The sequence below is a fragment of the Lonchura striata genome, chromosome 1 (genome assembly GCF_046129695.1).
Source record: "Lonchura striata isolate bLonStr1 chromosome 1, bLonStr1.mat, whole genome shotgun sequence".
NCBI classification, from domain to species: domain Eukaryota; kingdom Metazoa; phylum Chordata; class Aves; order Passeriformes; family Estrildidae; genus Lonchura; species Lonchura striata.
In genome coordinates this window covers 139,912,228-139,931,873 of record NC_134603.1, presented here as the reverse complement: position 1 = coordinate 139,931,873, position 19,646 = coordinate 139,912,228, and the positions used below count along the sequence as shown (strand labels likewise).

Sequence of the window (19,646 nt, the reverse complement as noted above, 5' to 3'; positions counted from 1 at the left end):
ATGCTTACATTAAGTCAAAGGCTTTCCAGTCTCTCATACTCTGCCAGTGAGGAAGTGCACAAGAAGCAAGCAGAGCCAGGACAGCTGACCTGAGCTGGCCAAAGGGATATCCCACACTATGAAACATCATGCCCAATATATAAGCTGGGAAGAGTTGGGCAGGAAGGGTCACTTGCAGCTGGAGGACAGGACAGGCATGTGCATCACTGGTTGGTTCTTGGGTTTAACATTCCTTTTTTTCCCCCATCATTTTAGTAATAGTATATTTTATTATCATTATTACCATATTGTACTTTATTTCCATTATTAAACTGTTCTTTTCCCAACCCGCCAGTTTTGTCTTTTTTCCCCCAATTTTCCTCCTCAACCCACCAGTATTGTCTTTTTTCTCCCAGTTCTCCTCCCCATGGCAGTGGGGGCAGGAGAAATGAATGAATGACTGCATGGTACTTAGCTGCCAACTGGGGCTAAACTACAAGAGACTTAGGACTGGATTTTTTTCCTTTTATTCTTGGTTACAGAGATGCAGTTTACAATCCCACCCTTCTGCTAACATATTTTGCTCTTAAGACATTAGGAGGAGCACTTGCCAAAGTATATTATCACACCTGGGATAGCTAGAATGGATTAAAAAACAAGGTTTACCAGATCACACAGCAAACAATATTTTCTTCTAGGAAGAAACATGAGCTATTTAAAAAGTATCCCCTTCAATTCTGAAGTCAAAAAGTACTTGGCAGAGAAATACTTTTTTTCACTTGCAGAGATATTTTATCTTAAATCAGTCTTTATCAAAGACTTGATTTTGCATTTCAAGTTTATTTCATTTAAAAAAATCAAAGAAAAATACAAAAAAAAGATGTTTACAAAAATTCTGAGTTCTTCTTGCTCAAAAATGTTAGCAGCCGAATTCATCAAAACCAACTGTTTTTCTATAAATTTAGACTTGGCTTTGATAAATTGGCATTTTACAGAAAATTAGGCAATCGTCTGACTTCTGGTAGACAAATGTCAATTTCCCCTACACTTTAATTATTCTTTCCAAAAGTACAGAAGTGCACAAGGTACCTACTCTCACAGAAAAAAAAATGGGTGCCTTTGTAATCACCTTTATACAAGAGAATTAAAAGAAAAATCAAAATGTATTTTGTTTAAAAGTTTCATTGAATACATATGACAGGCCTAGCCGAATGAGCTATGATTTGCTGACAGATGGAATCAGACACAGACCTTCAGAAGAAAGGGGAAGCAGGAAGGAGCTGAGCACAAACATTTTAGTCAGCTCTGTCAAAATGTTGGCATTCCTACTAAGAAGGAATTACAGTATCCAATTCTGCCGGTTATTCTGTATCATTCTATCAAATTACCATGTTTTTCTGAATAATTACCATTAGCATTTCAGCTACTTCCACTACATTTTGCAAAGTTGTCCAAGCAAAAGTGACACTAACATTAAAATCCTATTTTGATTTTGAGCACAAAATAATTACTTGACTTGCAAAGCAGAACCTCAAATTATTTCTTTAGTAATCTTTTTCCCTGTAACTGTTATCTCGTCACAATAATTTTGCTTCTGTTTTAACAGCAATAATTCTGAAGTGCAGACACTCCTGAAACTCATGCATTCCGTAATACCTCACACAAAGATTCCTTCAGCCTTACAAACCACACTCAACATCTATGAAATAAATAACATTTATAGTACAGAACACTGCTCAGTGTTACTGAAGTGAGGTCCCCTAGGGACAGACATACCTCAGAATTGTTGAGATGACACCTGTGTGTCCCTGAGAACCATCCCTCGTTTGAGCACTGGTCAATGTCCACCTTCTGCAGATTGATGTCGACTTTGACAACACCTCTGAAAACAGAGAGAAACAGCCTTGAACACAACTACAGAAATAGGTTAAGCTTTTCTGTGATGCTGTAGCCTGAAAAGCAGAACTACATCTTCTAAATATGGAATTTGATAAAATGTCTAAAACCAGAAAAGTTTTGTGCTTCCAGAGCCATGGTCACAGAAACATTTTTAGATTTTACTGAGATGTACTACGGACAAGAGCTCAGTAAATCTTACGTATTAAGACTAGGGTAGCAGTTAAGAACAAGTTGTATGTTCAAACAATGTAATGCCCTTCACATTTTACTGTGCAGCAAAGACCCAAAATAAATACAGTGAAAGACCTGCACTATTTTTTGCCAGCAACCTTCCCAGCCAGTTCTGATGCAAAGTATCAGTGCACCTCACCCTATATCCAGCAAAAACTACTTTCTCTCCTTTGCTCCATGGAACCCCATTTGCCAAAACAACTGGAAAAAGCCTTTTTTTGTACTTTCCTCAGAGACAACCCAGCCTCCAGAGACATTCAGGCCTCTTCTCTGCAGTTCAACATCCTCCTCCAGCAAGCATCCAAAGCCCTCTCTCCACACCTCTGCCAGCCTGCCCTGCAATAAAACCTGATACAACATCAGAAAGCTGCACAAGCCAGCACAGGTCTGTGAAGACCACTGAAGTCTGTGAAGCCAAAAAAAAAAAAAAAAAGGCTCTTACATACAGATGTCCCAGAGGACCATCTGAATTGTCTAAGTCCTATACCAAGAAGTCTCTAGGTTTCATCATCAACAGTTTACCTCAAAAATTCTTTTGAAAGAAAAGTTAACAAGCCAGTTTCAAAGCTAACACTCTATTGTATAAAAAACTTGAAAATCATTAGAAGAAAAAAGGTACAAGACTATAGTTCTATAGCTTAAAAAAAATGCCTTCAAAGATTTACATATTCTTTAGAATGACCTAGGACATTTATAGCATCATTTTGTCACAGTATGTCATCTATGACTGCTTTGCTGTGGTCCAGATTTGACAAAAATGTCAATATGCAACTTCTAGTTGATAAATCACTACACAAACTCATTCATAGTGGACGAATACTCTGTGCTAATTTCTTGAATCTAGAATACCATTCCTTTCAAGTCAATCATTCCAGCCACTTGGGACAGATGTTTTCATTTCCCCAACTACAAACACCATCATTTCCCTTCTTTCAGGCTGTGAACTAACAAGGGCATGGCCCAGCCTCTATCTCAGAAGTACCTCATTCACCTCAAAGTGTGCTCCCTCTTTTAATTAATGCTCATAACACAATAATATTAACAAGATAGCTACAGAGCCATATATTTGAGAGGATATGTACAAGCAAAATCAGAACATAAGAGTGAGCGTGATCAAAATCAGGACAATACTGTTCCCTCATATCCGACCCCAGTACAGCAAGAGTCCACAGCAAGAGCTAAATTTGGACATTCATCTTCATGCTATATAGTAAATGAAAAAACACAACTACATCATATAAGTGGTCAGAAGAATGCATGAGAAAATTACATAAAACAGACAGTGAGAAGTTAAACAGGAGAAGTACAGGAGCACTCAATCCCACTCAGTCTCCTGACTAGAATCTAAACAATCTAATGCTGAGCCCATTTAGAAATTACTTGAAATATTTAAGTGCCAGTTCTAGCAAGTTAAAATTAAAATGGCACACACCACACCTCTGGAATATTCTGATATATTTTTAGTTTTTGCCTTTGTACACTTGTTTTGAGCAGCAGTTTCACCAGGGACTGCTCAAACCATGTTTCTACCCCAAGGAACGTTTTCTCCATGTTCCAGCTGAGCAATAACCTCAAGAGGAAAAACTGATGTACTGCACAGATTATCTCTTTAAAATGCTGATGTCAGTGGATTGCAAATTTAACCTGGCAAGAAGGTGCCTGATTCAGATGCCCATTGCAGTAGAGATAACAGATCACAAATCCAGTCATGTGTAGATCCCACCAGGTAGGTTTCTAATATTTTCTGGACCTTTATGAGCCAATACAAATATTAGTGTGTGGGCTTAGGACAGGACCTGTTCTGCAAATGAGTACTATCTCCATGGCTGCATACAGGCACAAAGCAGGCAGCAGGACCAAGACCAACACTACTCCTTGTTCTCCTAATTCATGCTATATACCAGTCACATTGGCAAAGCTATCAGATTAGCATCATCCTGACTACTCGAAAGAAATCAGTTTATGCAGCAGGAAAAGCAGTGATGATTCAACTTTAATAGAAATGCAACCCATTCACCTGAAGCACCTGATGGAAGGAGGTTTTCTTCCCCTTACGTGGAAAGTTTTTCCCTTTCATACTTTTGTTTTTAACTAGTAAGAGAGGAAACTCACCTTTCTCTCCTCAAACATTTCTGCAAAGAGGAGATTTCAAATAAAGGACAAACTAATCACTGCCAATAGAAGAAACACCTTTAAGAGTTTGCTGTGTGTTATCATGAGCAAGCCCTGTAGAAGCAGAGTGCCAGTAAAAAAGGATCTAAATATTTACCAAAGAAAACGTAGCTCGAGGTTACTCGTGAGAAAGACAACACACACAAGCCAGAGAAATTAGGGTTAAGTACACTGAGAAGGCATTTGAGTATGGCTTTGTACCAGAAGTGCTACAATTTGGAGAATTCATGACATGTTCCAATGGGACAAGCATCAGATAACAGGAGAGCATCCCAACACTCAGAGCCATGTACTGGAAAGAAAGGAATATACTTCTGGACTTCTCACATCAGAACTGATTAAAGAACTTGCATCCTTTGAAAGCTCTTTAATACAATTACTTTGTTAAAAATAGATGTTAAAATCAGATTCATACAGCAACTATCATTGGAAGTGATCAATCCAATCAGCGCAAAGCAGTCTCTTAAGTTGGAGGTTTTTTATACCTTCAATAATGGAGACTTCACCATCTCTGGGAAATCCAATCTAGTGACTGACCAAACTCAGTGTCCAAAAATAAGATCTCTGATGTTTAAATTAAATTTCTTGTATTTCAATTTTGCGCCTCTTGAGTTTTCCATCCTTTCATTGAATAAGGCTGAGAAAGGTCTGTCTCTCTTTTACACTTTTTCACTGGGTACTTACACATAAAATGCCCCTGGAGCCTTTTCTACTCCAGACTGAACAGTACCAGCTCACTCGGTCCTTCTTGCAAGTCAGAAGCTCCAACCTTTAATTATCTGTGTAGCCTTGTACTAGGTTTGCTTCAGCACATCCTTATCTCTTGTGCTGAAGAGCCCAGAAGTGGACATAGCACTCTTGATGGGGCCTCACCAGGCTGGGTGAAGAGGAAGGATCACTTCCCTCAACCCACTGGCAAAACTTCCTCTCACCAACCAGGAGGCTGTTGGCTTTCTTTGCCATGAGCACACATTGGTGATTCACGTCAAACTGGTGCCCACCAGGAGTATATCAAAAGTGGCTGACCTCCAACTGGTCACCAGCTATCTACACACGGAAGGCTGCTGAGTTAGTTAAATGCCATTTCCCTCTCAGAAATCCATGCTGACTACTCCCAATCACACATCGCCCCAACCTCCTTTCAGGCAGTTGTAGAGAGCAGTAAAGTCTCCCCTGAGCCTCCTGTTCTCTGGACTAAGCTCCCCCAGCTGTTTCTCACAGAATTTGTGCTCCAAACCCTTCACCAGCTCCACTGCCCTTCTCTGGAACTTGCTCCAGACCCTTTGATATCTTTCCTAAAGTGAGGGGTCCAAAACTGAACATGAGATTTGAGGTACAACCTCACCAGTGATGAGTACAGGGCAATGATCACTTCCTTGGTCCTGCTGGGCACACTATTGCTGATACAAGATACTCATGATCACAGTCAAGCTCAGAGTCTCCACATTCTTCCCAGGTTATCTGGCCCCACTTCCACCAGCATTTTCAATTTATGCTTAAATTATGTCAGGATTACATTTAAGTCATCCAAACTCAAAAATATTTTCATAATAATTCTTCCAGAAATACTACAAAATTCCTTCATTTCAAACTAAACTCATGTTCCTCTTACTTCTCTTGTACTAAAGCTTTTCTTACAAGAATGCTTGTCTTTCAGAAAACCCAATCTTCATGAATTCAATACAAACTCTTTTACCTACATTTTTCTCCCATCTGCAGCTCTTCTGTAGCACAATCTGAATTTTTGACATGGCTAAGTTATTCTGGTTTTCCCTTTTCTCAGAGCTTTGTGAGTTTTGGGGTGAAAAGCTACAAGAAGAAGAAACAGGACAGTGCAGAAACAGGACAGCAATCTCTCCTGACAGATACAAGCTGCCATAGGATTTCAACTGGTTCCCCCCATGGTGCATATTATTCTTTTTTCACTAGACCTCTGCAATATGTGTTTCATAGCAACATCACAGTTCTGAAGTAGCTCCAGGATCTGAAACAACCTGAGGACACAGCACTGTCAAAAACAAAGTTTCTTTGAGCATATATGTGGCAAAGGTATCATGATGGTACAAGACTTCTACTGTGTTCATTTGAGATCCATTTTAAAACCCCATCTCAGACTTGCACCCCACTGCTATTACACAGAGCACACTAACATGATATATTTCTGAAATTCATCTGTGATTAATACAGTAGCTGGCACAGCCTGTTTAGCCACCCATACTTTCAGTTATTTTTGATTCAGCATTCAGAAAATGTAACATATGAAAGAACACATCCTCCTAGAATGTATATGGACCAACTCCCCGTGTTATATTTATCGAACTAATTGGGAATAATTGCAGTGTTGCTATCTTGGTGTAAGCAATCAAGACAAATATCAAGGGTGTAAGAGTAGACTCAGCTTGTCAGCGTAACACATTCATCCACACAGGCAATGCTGCCTGGCTGAACACAAGCCACAGCCATAAGTTAACAACAATATTACTGGTAATTGTGGACCATCTGGCAGGTAAGCATATTTTGTTAATCTCCTTGAAACAATAGGTATTTGTTTCCTGACACAATTTTACAGTCCTTACAACACAAAAGAGATATATAAGGATTGCATGTCCATGTTAAACACGCAGTTAAGAAAGAATTAGTTGAATTATATATAAGATAATCATTGAAGAATGATGTCATCAAGGATTTTCTGTCAGGTCAGCGGTTTGATTTAAGAGGCTTTAATGCCTGTCTGTATTTCCAGTTCTGTTTGTTGGCATGCTGCTTGCCTTGAAATCTGTGCCAGAAATTGATTTAAGCTTATTTTCCCAAACTACTAGCTATCTTGATAGTTTCAGTAGTTATAATATTTCATTGTAACATGTTGTAAAACCTATCTACAGAATATTATTTTGCCTCTACTGTTACATCATTAAAAAAAAAAATCAGGAGGAATATGTTCTTTTCTCCTAGTCAGCTTAAGCCAGAACTGTACAAAATAATAGCCTGCCAATATTTAAATGGTGATAAACAGTATCTTTGTGCTCTAGATCTTCAAAAGCTTTTTTGGCACAGAGGTCATCTCAGCTCAGCTAAACACGCTGTTTGCCCTCTAAGTTTGTTCACTTACTTTTGTGCCTGTAATCATTGTGAGCACTCATAGTTAAGATATAAGGGATGATTATCACACACTGAAGTGGGCATCATCCCCCACATCTAAACAGCTGCTTAGATTCTTGCTGTCATATTCATTCAGCCCTCCACGCTGTCCTTCATAAGTCCTCTTTGCCAGAAAACAAGGAGATAAGAAAAACAATCTCTCTCTATGGCCATCAGAAATCTGCAAATGTCCACTCCTCTAGACAAATATACACTGTATTTAGCATAGTCAGTGTTATCAGAGCAGATACCTTTTTTGACCATTCTCATTTTGGAGGTTGCTGCTTTCAAGAATATTAAACTTCAAATACTGCATCCTACCTGACACCTGAGGCTCCTCCCGTGTACCATCAACTGAGCACCCAAAAATAACCCTGGTGCCAAATTCACAAATTAATTTCAGCCATAAGTCTTACTGACAAACAGCAGCTTCAGCTTGCTTTTGCAAGGTAAGATTTAGGATTCTGCATCACTTGGACAGTGTTAAAGTTGTTACCATACATAGCCAGCCAGGTTCACAAAAAGCTACTGGGACATGAGACACAGTTTTGGCCTGGTTACAGAGTTGCTACAAATTCCTTACCCCTAGGATATACACTTCCCCAATTCCTCAGCGATAGCATGACTGCTGCTTTTCAATCTTTTCATAGGGGAACTAACTTCCACTACAAATAAACTTAACTGAGGAGTAAGGTATAGCAGCGTAGGCACATCAATTAGGATTCATCTTCAAAGAGAGTCTCTCTAGGCCATTTGAAACAGTATTACAAGTGCAGAATACTTAAAGCTGAATTCTATTGTCTGAAGAATTATTTCAAATTTAAATCTGCCTTCATATTTACAGCATGCTGCCTCCCTGGGGATACCCCTGCAGTTTAGTCAGACGGTTCCTCAGATACTCAGAGTGAGGATGCTTTGGAGTTTTTTGGGGTTTTTACACTTCAGGATGCTCAAGTTGCTGCTAGCATCCTAACTCTGTCACAAAGCATCCCCTTGTATAGGAATGCCAGGTGTCGGTGATGGTAGAGTACCACTTAGATTATCCCTATGAAAAGAGGTCTTGGAGCCAAATTCAGGTTACTTTTTTTTTTTTAATGCTTCCATTACCATCCATGGGGTCAGATAGGCATATGGAAAAAAAGAGACCCAAGGAAAAGAGCACGAAATAAGAAAATACATTAGGAACACAAAGGGCTTTTGAAATAGAAGAATCCTACACAGCATAGATGATCTCAGCCTAACTATATTAAATCCTGTGACCCTGAAAAATTATTTAAAGATAACAAGGTCATTTTAAAACTCAAAAGTGGAAGCCAACCTCAAAAAAAAAAATTGAAAGGCATAAACCTGGGCAAGGAAGAACATACAAGTTACAAGAACGTAAGACAAAACCAAGATATTTTTAGAAACTGCATGATAAAAGGATAGGCTTTACTGAAAACATTTCAAATACCTCAGAAAGTGGAAGGCTGAAGTAGAATCTCTAACACAATACAAAACAAAGATACAAAAATTGCTCAGAGCAGAGACATTTTGGTAAAAATGAATTATTTTCATCAGTCTTGAAAGAATGAAGCAAAAACCAGCTTTCATGTGCAGGGAAGTTAAGCTGGACTTCACAAATGAGTGGCCAGTGACAAAGTTTGCAAGGGATAAAAATGTTTAATATAACCCACAACTAAACCTGGCTGATGCAGAAAAGATGCAATAAAACATTTTGGAAAACATTAATTCAAGAATCTGGGATCTCCCAATGAATTTAGATTCATGAAGTGAGTTTAAAACTAGAAAACTATGGAACCCACAGTAGATGGCTATAATGGAATATATAAATATATTATGGAATACAATGCTAAACTACACAGCAGAAGACAAAAACGTGTTAAAACATGGATAAGAATCATGAAGGCCAGTTTAATATGTACTTACTATCCAGTCATTCAGATAAAGTCTGAAAGAAGACAATTTCTTTTTGTTGCTGATCATTGGTAAATTGGACATAACCAGGATAGAAGAACTTGACATTTTTTCCTTCAGTACCTGCCAGAAGCTGCTTTTGGAGCAAGGGCCATGGAAACCTTTTATTTGACCTAACACAGCAATAATTTTTTTCTTACATTTAGGAACACTTCTATCTCAAATAGAATAGATGGCAGTCCTGGAGCTGAATCTCAGATAGTAAGGACTGCCACATGTCTATTCCCTTCAAAAGAGCTTTGATAACCTGTTGTGCTGGAACTCTGGCCCAAGGGCAATGGGGGTGAAAAACACAGGAGTTGGAAACGGAAGTTTGACCTAAAAAACCCCACAAATTTCTTTTAACTCAGCTATGTAATTGTGGACATGAATGAAGTATGTGTTTCAATCCTCTCACAGCCATATTTAACTTCTTTCTTCAAAGACGCACTTCTGCTTCTCCAATATTGAAGAAAGTTGAATCGTGGTTCTGAAAGAGAAATCCATATTGTTCCTTTCCTATGTTTCTTTCATCAACATCCAGTTTTCTATCCCTATCCATGACCTCATATGAAAAATGCTGGCAGGGACATGATTAATTGCCTAGAAAATACTTAAAATATCCTGAGGGTTTCCACAAATGGACAGTATAATAAGAGGCTTCTTTGGTTTAACTTCTTTTCAGGAACACAAATCCAAGACTTTCAGAAAGTCTAGAAAATAAATTATTCCTTTTAATTTTTGAAACCTGTTCTAAATCCACCCACACCTTCAATCAAGGCCCAGGACATGTTATAAAAATGTCAATCTCAATTTTAAAATATCTTCTGTATTATACAACTAATGTCATATCACAATGGCATAAAAAAATTTGTAAGTCTCCTTCAACAATTAAAATTAATTTTCTCTTAGCTCACTATTCAGACTAAAGAGATTGGGGGAAACTAAAAAGGAATTAAAGAAAAAAATTAAACCATGTCTAAAAGAAAAAAAAATACCCATTTTTAAAATTCTTTTTTTCAAGTCTACATTTGTTTGGGGTTTTTACCAAGCATTTTAATAGCTGTGAAATATTTAGCAGAATAATAAATCCTAGAATATATATATAATCCCTAATAAATTACTTATTTGTCATAAATACTTCTACTTCCACAGTTTAATCTGCCTTTAGTAATGCTTCCTTAACTAACGGTCCCATCATAGTCTAACACTGGAGTGGCCCAAGTAATTGCTAATGGTACAGTAGAAATCACTACATTACACTGCCTTTAGGGAAGAAACAGCTCAATTTAACTATGCAGTAAACATTATCTTTGAATCAAGGGATATCTTTCCAATAACTGAGAAAAGGAACAAACCTCTGGAAGACAGAAAATATTAAGATATAGCAAATTCTGGCCAAAATTCAGAATGAAGCTACATGTAAGTGATCCAGAACAAGACTCCATTCAAAATAAAATAAAATTTAAAAAAATAAAACCCAAAACAAACAACAGAAAAACACCAAAACCACCCCAAACTTATTCAGCTTGCTAACTTAGTACCTTTCTGCCAAAACAGACATTATTCCATTGGATTCCCCCTAAAAACATTAAAAAATACAGTAAATGCTATACTGCATTTGCAAAAACCTGCTGGAATACGGTGGGAGGGGGAAAAAAAGCCAATGCTTTGGATCCTGAAGACAATCTGATCTCCACAATGAGAAATCATGCGAGACCAATGACCAGTACCCAAAATGTGGACATATTTCAACACAATGTTAAAGAAAATGAGAACAGCACACAAGGGAACATTTTGAACTGCAAAAGCTGGAACTCATTCATCAGAGTTTGGGGATAATTGATGTCATTGCACAAGCCTGAAACAGTGCACATGAATCTGACTAACCATGCTCAGGAATTATTGAAACAAGACTTGAGAAGGGGGACCACAGGAACAGAGAGCTTATGACAGAGACTAAAGAAAGGCAGTTTCTGTAGTCAAGTAAACAAAGGTGGTGAAGGGGCCACTGCCTATAAATCAGTCAGGGCAGTAAACATCAGCTAAGGGCACTAAGTCAGATGGAAGACAGTTCTGGACCAGAATAAATGCATGAGAACTGACTGCGTGTGAATAAATTCAGATCAGAAATCAGGAGAAGTTACCCAACCCTTAGGTCCAGCATGCCAGTGAACTGAAGAGTCAAGAGGGAAACCCACCTACTTCAAGGTGGTGATTTGTCAACTTATGACATTAAGTGGGCTTGTGACAGCAGAAGACTGACTCAGTGACCCAGGATGACTTTTTTTAAGTTGTGTGCTCCTATTATCTGACTATTTAGTCATCTTTCTTCCAGATGAAAATGTGACCTTTCCCACCTGTCTCAAGGACTCCTAAAGCAATGAAGACCTTTCAATTATTTCTCCAGATGCCAAGAAAATGTTTTTAGAAAAGGAATCATAATTACAACATGCAATTTCTCACACTTTTCCACTTTCTCAGTAGGGCTGCAAGGAGGACAGTTGGATCATGACATGCCATAAAATATGGTTCATTCTGACTGTGCAATAGGCAGTAGCAGAGGAGGGGCACAGAAGATCTGTGGTAGATGCTACTGTGCTCTATCCCCTGCAGCACTACAGCAGTAGAGTGATTAGGCACATTAGGTCATGAATTTCAGCTGCAAGCCATCCGTTTAGACAGGGGGGATGGTTAACATCAAGTGATTACTTTAAGTCTCTATGGATCCTGATTTCTGAACAAGAGCCTACACAGCACATTATAAGCAGGTAGCAGTAATGTTCTCTCCATGCACTTTGGGTGGAAAGACCAACCAAATACCATCAAGTCCTGCTAAGAAGCTGCAGAGAGCCAGCACTGCTACCTTGGCATTGTACTAGGTGAATGTGGCCCTGAACAGCTTCTGGTACATTTATCAGTACAATCAAGTTGCCTTTGGTTTATCCACTTCACCTGAGCACTTGTCTACAGTGTTAGTAATGGCAAGACAACTTAACTATAGCAGTGTTGGGAAATAAGGTACAGGCAGCAGCAACCACCATCTAAACCCCACACTGCTACATTTAACCACATTCCCTCCTTGGCCTTCACTTGGGGCAGTTGGGCAGTAATCTCTTGGGAAGGGGGGAGGAGAAATTGAAGACACTGAGCTGTCTGCAAGAGCCCCCTCAGGCCAAAAGCACTGTAACTCTTCACAATGCTAAGAAGAAAGCTTGCTGCTTTGTGCTGCACTTTCAGAATGCCATTGACAACAGCACTGCTGTAGCAGCATGCACTGAACACAGCCAGTAGTAGTTACCAGTACTGCCCTCATTAAACTCTTCCCATTGCTACGCCACATGAACAAACCCATCTGTTGCTGTCACAGAAGAGATACCAAGAATGGGCTTTTCCTTCTGTAATGTGAAAGAACTCTCATGAATAGAGCATGTTCCTTAATGAATCTCACCCTAATGTACCATGCATTAAATCTAATGTGAGCAAAGAAAGTACAAAAACTGACAGAATAATAATAAGGAGGCATACACTAAATTAACATTAATGATATCACACCAGACTACTAAATGGGAGGAGCATGGTAACCGATTCATTAAAATGTTTCTAACAGATGGTTCAAAGATACATTTTGGGGAGAAGCAGCATAGCTACTTCAAAAGATGGAGGTTAACAAACTGTTTTTTCATATGGGCCTTAAATAAGAATTTAAATTCAAAATATTGTTTCACTCAAAGACTGATGGTGAGAGGAAGCTCACTTCAAGAGGCATCTTCTAGTAATTCACACACTAATTTTCCAATAACTAGATGTTACACTTTTCAATTCATGTTTCCACATGCTTTAAACCATTTTTTCTCTTAAAAATTCGCATTGAGGCTGTGTACCTATTAAGTATTAAAAACACTGTGTAAATATTGAGACAAACTACAAGTCTTGGAAGCATATTTTGTGCATACCATTTTCTGTGTAGCTGAGAAGCTACTTTCTCAATATCCCAAGTAATAACCTTATATTTAAGCCCATCTTTTATCTAGCATACCTCAAATCAGGAGCACAGGAACTATCGTTGGCAGAATGTGTAAGTATTTATAATTTTATTTCTTCTGTTTATTTAATAGTCTGGCAAAAAACATAATCCGTTTTTTAGAAATGCTTACAAACTTATCTCTGTTGATACAACAAATCTTTGTTGGTTTTGTCCTAATTATTCAGTATAACAGCAATACAACACTTTGAACTTGCACAACATGCTCCATCTCACTATCTTCTAAATAAGAAGTGGTTCTCCAAGCTTAGATGATCTCAGTGAATGCCCCTTGAAGTGTCAGTGTTATAACAAGTTATTCTAGTATTTCTTGAATGGAAGTGACCCCCGCGTGGCAAGCAGAGGCTGGGAAGATGAGGCAGGGAAGGCAGTGCTCTGCACTACATCCAGGAGAACATCTACTGGTTGCCGTGGGTGGCCAGGGTTACGCCAAAACAGACCTGGTGTGTTCTGCACCCCAAAGCTAGCACAGCAGAAACCTACACCACTGAGATGCTTCCTGGCATCACAGAATCCTAGCACAGAGCTGGGATTGGAGCTTTAGACTCTTTTCCTTAAAACGTGTGTTTATTTCCCCTTCAATTAAGTCAAGATTGAAGCTTCTTTGAGTTAAACTTGGTATCAAAATTTATATTCTCAGAGAGATGGTTTATGGCTGCCACCACACCTCCAGCCTAGTGGTTCTGCCAAACTTTATCCCCAACAAGAGAATATTAGCCTACATTAACTTTCATCCACATCCCGAGCTTCATCAAATGTTGAACATTGCATTTCAATGATCTCTGACAAGCTTCCTGACTTCTCTGGACTCCCTAGGGTCCAGAAGAGCTCTACAGTAGACCTATTCCTGGGTTTTAGTCTCGAGAGGAATTCAGCAACAAACAGCCTACAGCTGAGATCATTTTACCTTAACCCTATCATCCCCATAAGTGTGAAAATTTCAGGGCAAAAATTAATTCAACAGAGAAATAAGCAGCCATTATCCATTCAACAAATTTTGAATTTTTTCAAGGATTTATGACTGTACTCATATCTGTTTGATTGCACTGGATTTCAGACTAAGCCAAGAGAAACAGCATTCACAGACACTATTGCCTTGCTACTACCTAGGTGTGGCAAAATCTCTTTGGTGTCTGCTACATTCTTATCAATCTTTACCTACTAATATAATTCATAGCACAAAAGAAGTCTTCTGCTTCTCTCTCATCCTGAGAAATGCCAGCTGCTTCTGGGCAGTGCGCATTCCCCACTGGACAGAGTTACCTGTGAACCCCTTGCAGGAATGCCAGGGGAAAAAGTGGCATCTCACACTTCACAGGTTGCTCTCATTCTTTGAGCAAACCTCTTTGGTGTCAAGATACAAAGACACAAGAAAGGGCCTCTTTCTATCTTCATTTCTGTTAGCTGCAGTGCACTGGCAAAGTATATAAAAGCAAAAAAAGTATATAAAGCAATAAAAATTAAGCAAACCTTTACATATGCCAGGTATCAAATATAAAGCTGGTGGTGCAAAAGGAAAGCTCCCCTACTGCCACTTCAGGTTATAGCCCCATGAACTATGACAGAACGGCAGTCACCAGCACTGATTTACCTACAAGTGTACTACCACTGACCGGGCTCGAGCACCCCACAGTGGATGTGCTCTGGAGACCAGAAGCAGCAGTTTATCAGCACAACAATGTTATTTCCCAGCAGGTTAAAAGCATAGCTGGGGACCAGCTAGGTTCAATTTTGCAGTAGAGTAAAAAATAACAATTCAGAGAGTTGTTTCCTCTTGCTGACACAGATGAACTTCAACTGGCAACTGCTGCTCACCTCTCCCCACAAGCACACCAGGAATGTAACCCACATGCACGGCTGCTCCGATGGGAGCAGGTAAAGCAAACGCTGTGTTACAGACGGAGATGACTGTGATTCTTCTAAGGAGCCACAGCTCCCGAAGGCACGAAGGTACAGCTCAACAGGAAGGCCTGAGGTTGCTCTGCGGTGTGACTGAGCAGCCCATGAGGCAGGGCTTGATCAGGTCACCCAGAGACCAGAATGCCCTTCCCTAGGAGGGGGCAGAACCAAATGTCCATCCTGTTTCCCCCCTCCCTTTCTCAACAGAAAGGAAGCAGAACACTCCTCTTACCTGAACTCGGGCAGGAGGTTTGGCCGCAGCCCATAAAAAGCCGCCGAGAGGGTCACTAGCCAGCCAGGTTTGTAATTCCCATTCTCGCACTCCAGGTATGGCGAGGACCACCTGATGTGGTTCTTATCAGCAGTGAAGCTCTCCCGCCTCTTCCAACTGTTTTCCAAAGTTTTGGGGCCCGTATTTAAGACCTTCCTGTGCAGATGCGGCCTCCACTTGCGCTTCAAGCCGTGGAACCACTCTGTCTCCACAGTAGCGTTGGCCAGGCGGTGAGCCGTGGAGGACAAGTCCTGCAGGAGGACCTGGTTCTCGTGCCTGCTGGCCTGGAGGAAAACCTGGGGAGTGGAGGAGAAAGGCTCCGTGCTGAGAGTGATAGCGGCCCTGGAGATGTTGGGGTCCTCCTCCAGCAGGCTCCTGATCAAGGCGCGGTACCACTCCAGGTCCTCCTGCAAGTTCTGCTCCCGCGACTTATTGCTCTGGAGGATCATGTTGAGTAAGTTGGTGGCGTGGGTGAGGGTGCCCAGGGCACCGTGCAGGGAGGGGTGAGAGGTGAAGCGCGACTTGCCGGCGAGGCTGGCCAGCTCGTACCGCCCGGAGCAGTTGGCTCGCCGCAACTCCCGGGAGTCGCCCGTGTAGAGGAACGAGGCCACGTCCTGGGGCACCTCCTCGGCGAGCCGCTGCGCCAAGATGGTGCTCTCTGTAGAGCGGCTCCGCGGGGCCGGCAGAGGCTCCCGGCTCTTGATGTGGTTGTAAATAGGCTGCTTCCCTCCGAGCGCCCGCTCCCGGCGGCGCACTGCCTGCCCTCGGTCGGCGGCAGCCCCCAGCCCGCGCTGGGCGAGGAGCAAGAGAAGAAGGAGCCGGAGCAAAGCCATGTCCCCCGGTGCTGCCGGTCGCGCCGGCACGGCGAGGCGGCTGAAGACGGGCTGCGCGCAGGCGGCCGCGGCGCAGGGGTGCGAACGCGCAGAGGCGGCCGAGCGGCAGCGGGGCGGAACGCGACCCCCGGCCCGCGAGTCACCTGTGGCGGTGCCGCCCGCAGCCTCCCCAGCGCGGGGCTCCGCACAGCCCCACCGCCGGCGCGGAGCGGCGCGCAGCCCCTCCGGCGACAGCAGAGCCGAGCCCTCCTGCGCCTCCTCCCGCCGCGGCCACCGCGCTCACTGAGCTCCTGCCCGGCGCAGCGCGCAGGGGCGGCGGCGCCCGCGCCCGGCGCAGCGGCGGGTCCCCCCGCGGCGCCCCGCCGCCGCCCGCGCTCCGCCGCTCCGCATCCTTCGGGCGCCGCTGCCGGAGAGGAGGGCCCGTGGCGCGGGACTGCCACTTGCTGCGGGGATCGGCGGGCGGGGCCGCTGCTGGGGAGCAGTCAGCGGACAGGCACCCGCCTCCGCTCGGCTCTGCGAGAGAGAACGCCCGGCCGTGGGAGGACGGATGGTCACCGGGCGGCTCCGCCGCGGGTAACCCCACACCGCGCGGCGCTCCTCGCCACCGGCCCTTATAGGTGTACGCCAGGCAGCGGCCGCCCTATGTGGCCGCCTCGCCTGTCAGTCAGCCGGCAGCCACTCACGGGGCAGGAGGACGGCGCCGTGCGGTGCCGGGGGAGGCGGTGCTGCTGCCGCGGAGCGGCGTCGAGGCACCTGGCTTCACCTGCAGCCGGCTCAGCTGGGGACGGAGGCGGGGCGGGCGCCCGTCCCGGTGGGAGCCGCTCCGCTTTCCCGGGGCTCGGGAGTCGCGGGCGGGAATCCGCGGGGGCTCCGCCGGCCCGGGGGGCTCCCGCGGCGCGTGGCAGCGACACCTGGTGGCGGGCCTGGGGCGGCGCCGCTGCGCCTCCGCGCCGGGGGCGGGCGGCGGGACCGCGGGAGCGGCCGCGGGGCGAGCGCAGGAGCGGGGGGTCAAGATGCCCAAAATCCCCCTCTCCGTGCCTCCTCCGCCGCTCCGGGATCAGGAGAAGCCCGGCGCTGCGGGGGAAGGCAGTTCCAGCCAGATCCGCAGCGTGGGCTGATGCCTGTCAGGGCTGCGTGCCCTGTGGGGAAGGCGCTCCCGCTTCCAGCGTTTCCAGGGTGGGTGGAGGGGGCGCAGGCTGATCCTCGGCTGCCCCCGGGACGCGTGGGGCCTGCCGGGCTGCCCGGGAGGGAGGCGTTTGGCGAAGGGAACGACGTTTGTGTGGGAAAGGGCAAAGGCGCCTTCGGGATCTCCGGGCCCGCCGCCCGCGGGCGCCTCGCCTGCCGCTGCACGGAGAGCATCCCGCCGGAGCGGGCGCTGAGCACCTTCCCTCGCCCTGCAGCTCCGCTGCCTGGCTGGCTGTATTTCTGTAACCGTGGGCTTTTTCTCCCCTTAGTGTTTTAACTCCAAGGTGCTAATTCCTACAGCTGTTTTCAGAACTAAATCCTTAATCCAGTGGCTTTTAACACTGACCTTCAGAGCACCTGTGTGGAGCCGAAGCAGCACAGGCTGATCGCTCAGCTTTCCTCCTGCTCTGTGGAAACCCCCTTGGAATAATACAAATGCTTATCTGGATTTTCCAGATAAGGCATCATGATTACTAATGAGGATCTGGTTTAATAAAACATTTCAACATGTGTTTAACTTTGTGCATTTTCTTATGCAGAATTATGCACATGCTCATTATCTTACTAATGGATGAGGGATTTGTGACAGGAGACAGCAAAGGGTGAGTTTTGGAGGAGGTGGTCCATGGCAAAATCTCCTAACTACATTCCATTCCCATTTAATATAAAATTCCATTTTGGAATTCAAAAGTGCAGATGAAAAGAGTAGTAAAAGACAACCATTTTTTTTTTCTTTTCTCCCCCACACGCATGTGCATGCACATCCTAGGAGCAGATTTCAGTTATGCAGAATATATGATCTAATTTTAAACCACTGACAAGTTATATCTGTTTCTTAAAGCATAATCTTATTTTAGAATTATTTGAAATGACACTTGATGGCATAGTCACTCCAAGATAGCTAGATGTAAATTACATTTGCAGTCCATAGATCCCAGTGATGCTGTGAACTTTGTCTTTACCTATGGAAACCTTTAATAATTATAATATTGTTGGTTAAGAGAGAAATTTAGAAATTCTTTTTGTCTCTTGCTGCATGCAGTTGAAGAGGATATTCAACACGTAAGAACAATGTACTTGTACTGAACTTTCCCTCAAGTGAATAGTTTGTGAGATTTAGAAACTGCTTATGCTGAGAAGCTCAGAAGCTGGTATTTACAGTTTAGCACAGCACAGGGAGTCTGTATTTCCAAGTCTGCTCTGAGCAAATACCTAAAGATGCATCATTTGCTGTGGATAAGGGAGAACTAGGGCTTTTGACAGCAGCAGTTCTCAGGACTGAGCTAAACTAACGTAGGATCTGTTACATGGAGAGATATCACTGGCATAATAAATGACACATTTTTTAATGTTGTGCCTAGGCTAATTCTCTTTATTGACAGACAAGAGCTGCTGTAAAGGAAAGGCTGGTTCCCTGTTGAAAATTCATTTTCCCTACTTTAGCCTGACTATCAATACCTGTTGGAATTGCACTAGGCCTGCTCAATGGCCACATTCTCAGGATAATCCAATGGCCACATTCACACATTCTCAGGATAATCGACTCTCCCCTCCATGCACTTGCATGGTAAGTCCCTTGTGTTTCCTAATCACCTCATGGTCCTTCCACATACCCTTCTACAGTGGCACCCACCAATCCCCCTGCTCCTTGTCCTTCACTAGCTATGCCAGGAGCAAAGTCCCAAAAGGGTTAGTGCACATCTCCCAGATGCTGGAAGTCTCCCTTAATCTCAAGCATTAGAAGCCTCTCTTTTTGCTGTCCTATCAGTCTGCTCTGGGTGTTTGGTCTCTATGCTGGCACTTTTGAGTCAGAGGGAGAGGATGAGGTTTATTGAGGACTTTCTCATTCAAGGTGCCAGGAGCATGGCTGAGTCTTGTACAGTTGTATCACACAGGGTTCAAAGATGCCTCCTTTATCCTTAGGGCTTCCTTCTGCAATCAGTTCAGAGCTGATCCCAAACAGCTACTGTGTACAGCCAGGTCCAAAATGAGACACAAACTGATTTTAAGCCATTGCAAATGTGCATCTTCTTACAGC

At 43.3% G+C, this 19,646-nt stretch overlaps 1 protein-coding gene across 2 annotated transcripts in view; it reads right to left on the bottom strand.

Annotated features, from left to right (window-relative positions):
* GPR158 (G protein-coupled receptor 158) overlaps positions 1–16,534 on the bottom strand; it is a 190,458-nt gene extending 173,924 nt beyond the window's left edge. Inside the window, exons 1-2 of one of the 2 annotated variants that reach the window (XM_077788579.1) lie at positions 15,552–16,534; positions 1,756–1,861 (exon numbers count right to left, since the gene is read on the bottom strand). In XM_077788579.1, coding sequence (XP_077644705.1) covers positions 1,756–1,861; positions 15,552–16,423 — 978 coding nt within the window. In that variant the 5' untranslated portion in view covers positions 16,424–16,534. The remainder of the gene's footprint in view (positions 1–1,755; positions 1,862–15,551) is intronic. The other variant, XM_021533112.3, reaches the window with a different exon arrangement.
* Positions 16,535–19,646: the final 3,112 nt, after the last annotated feature.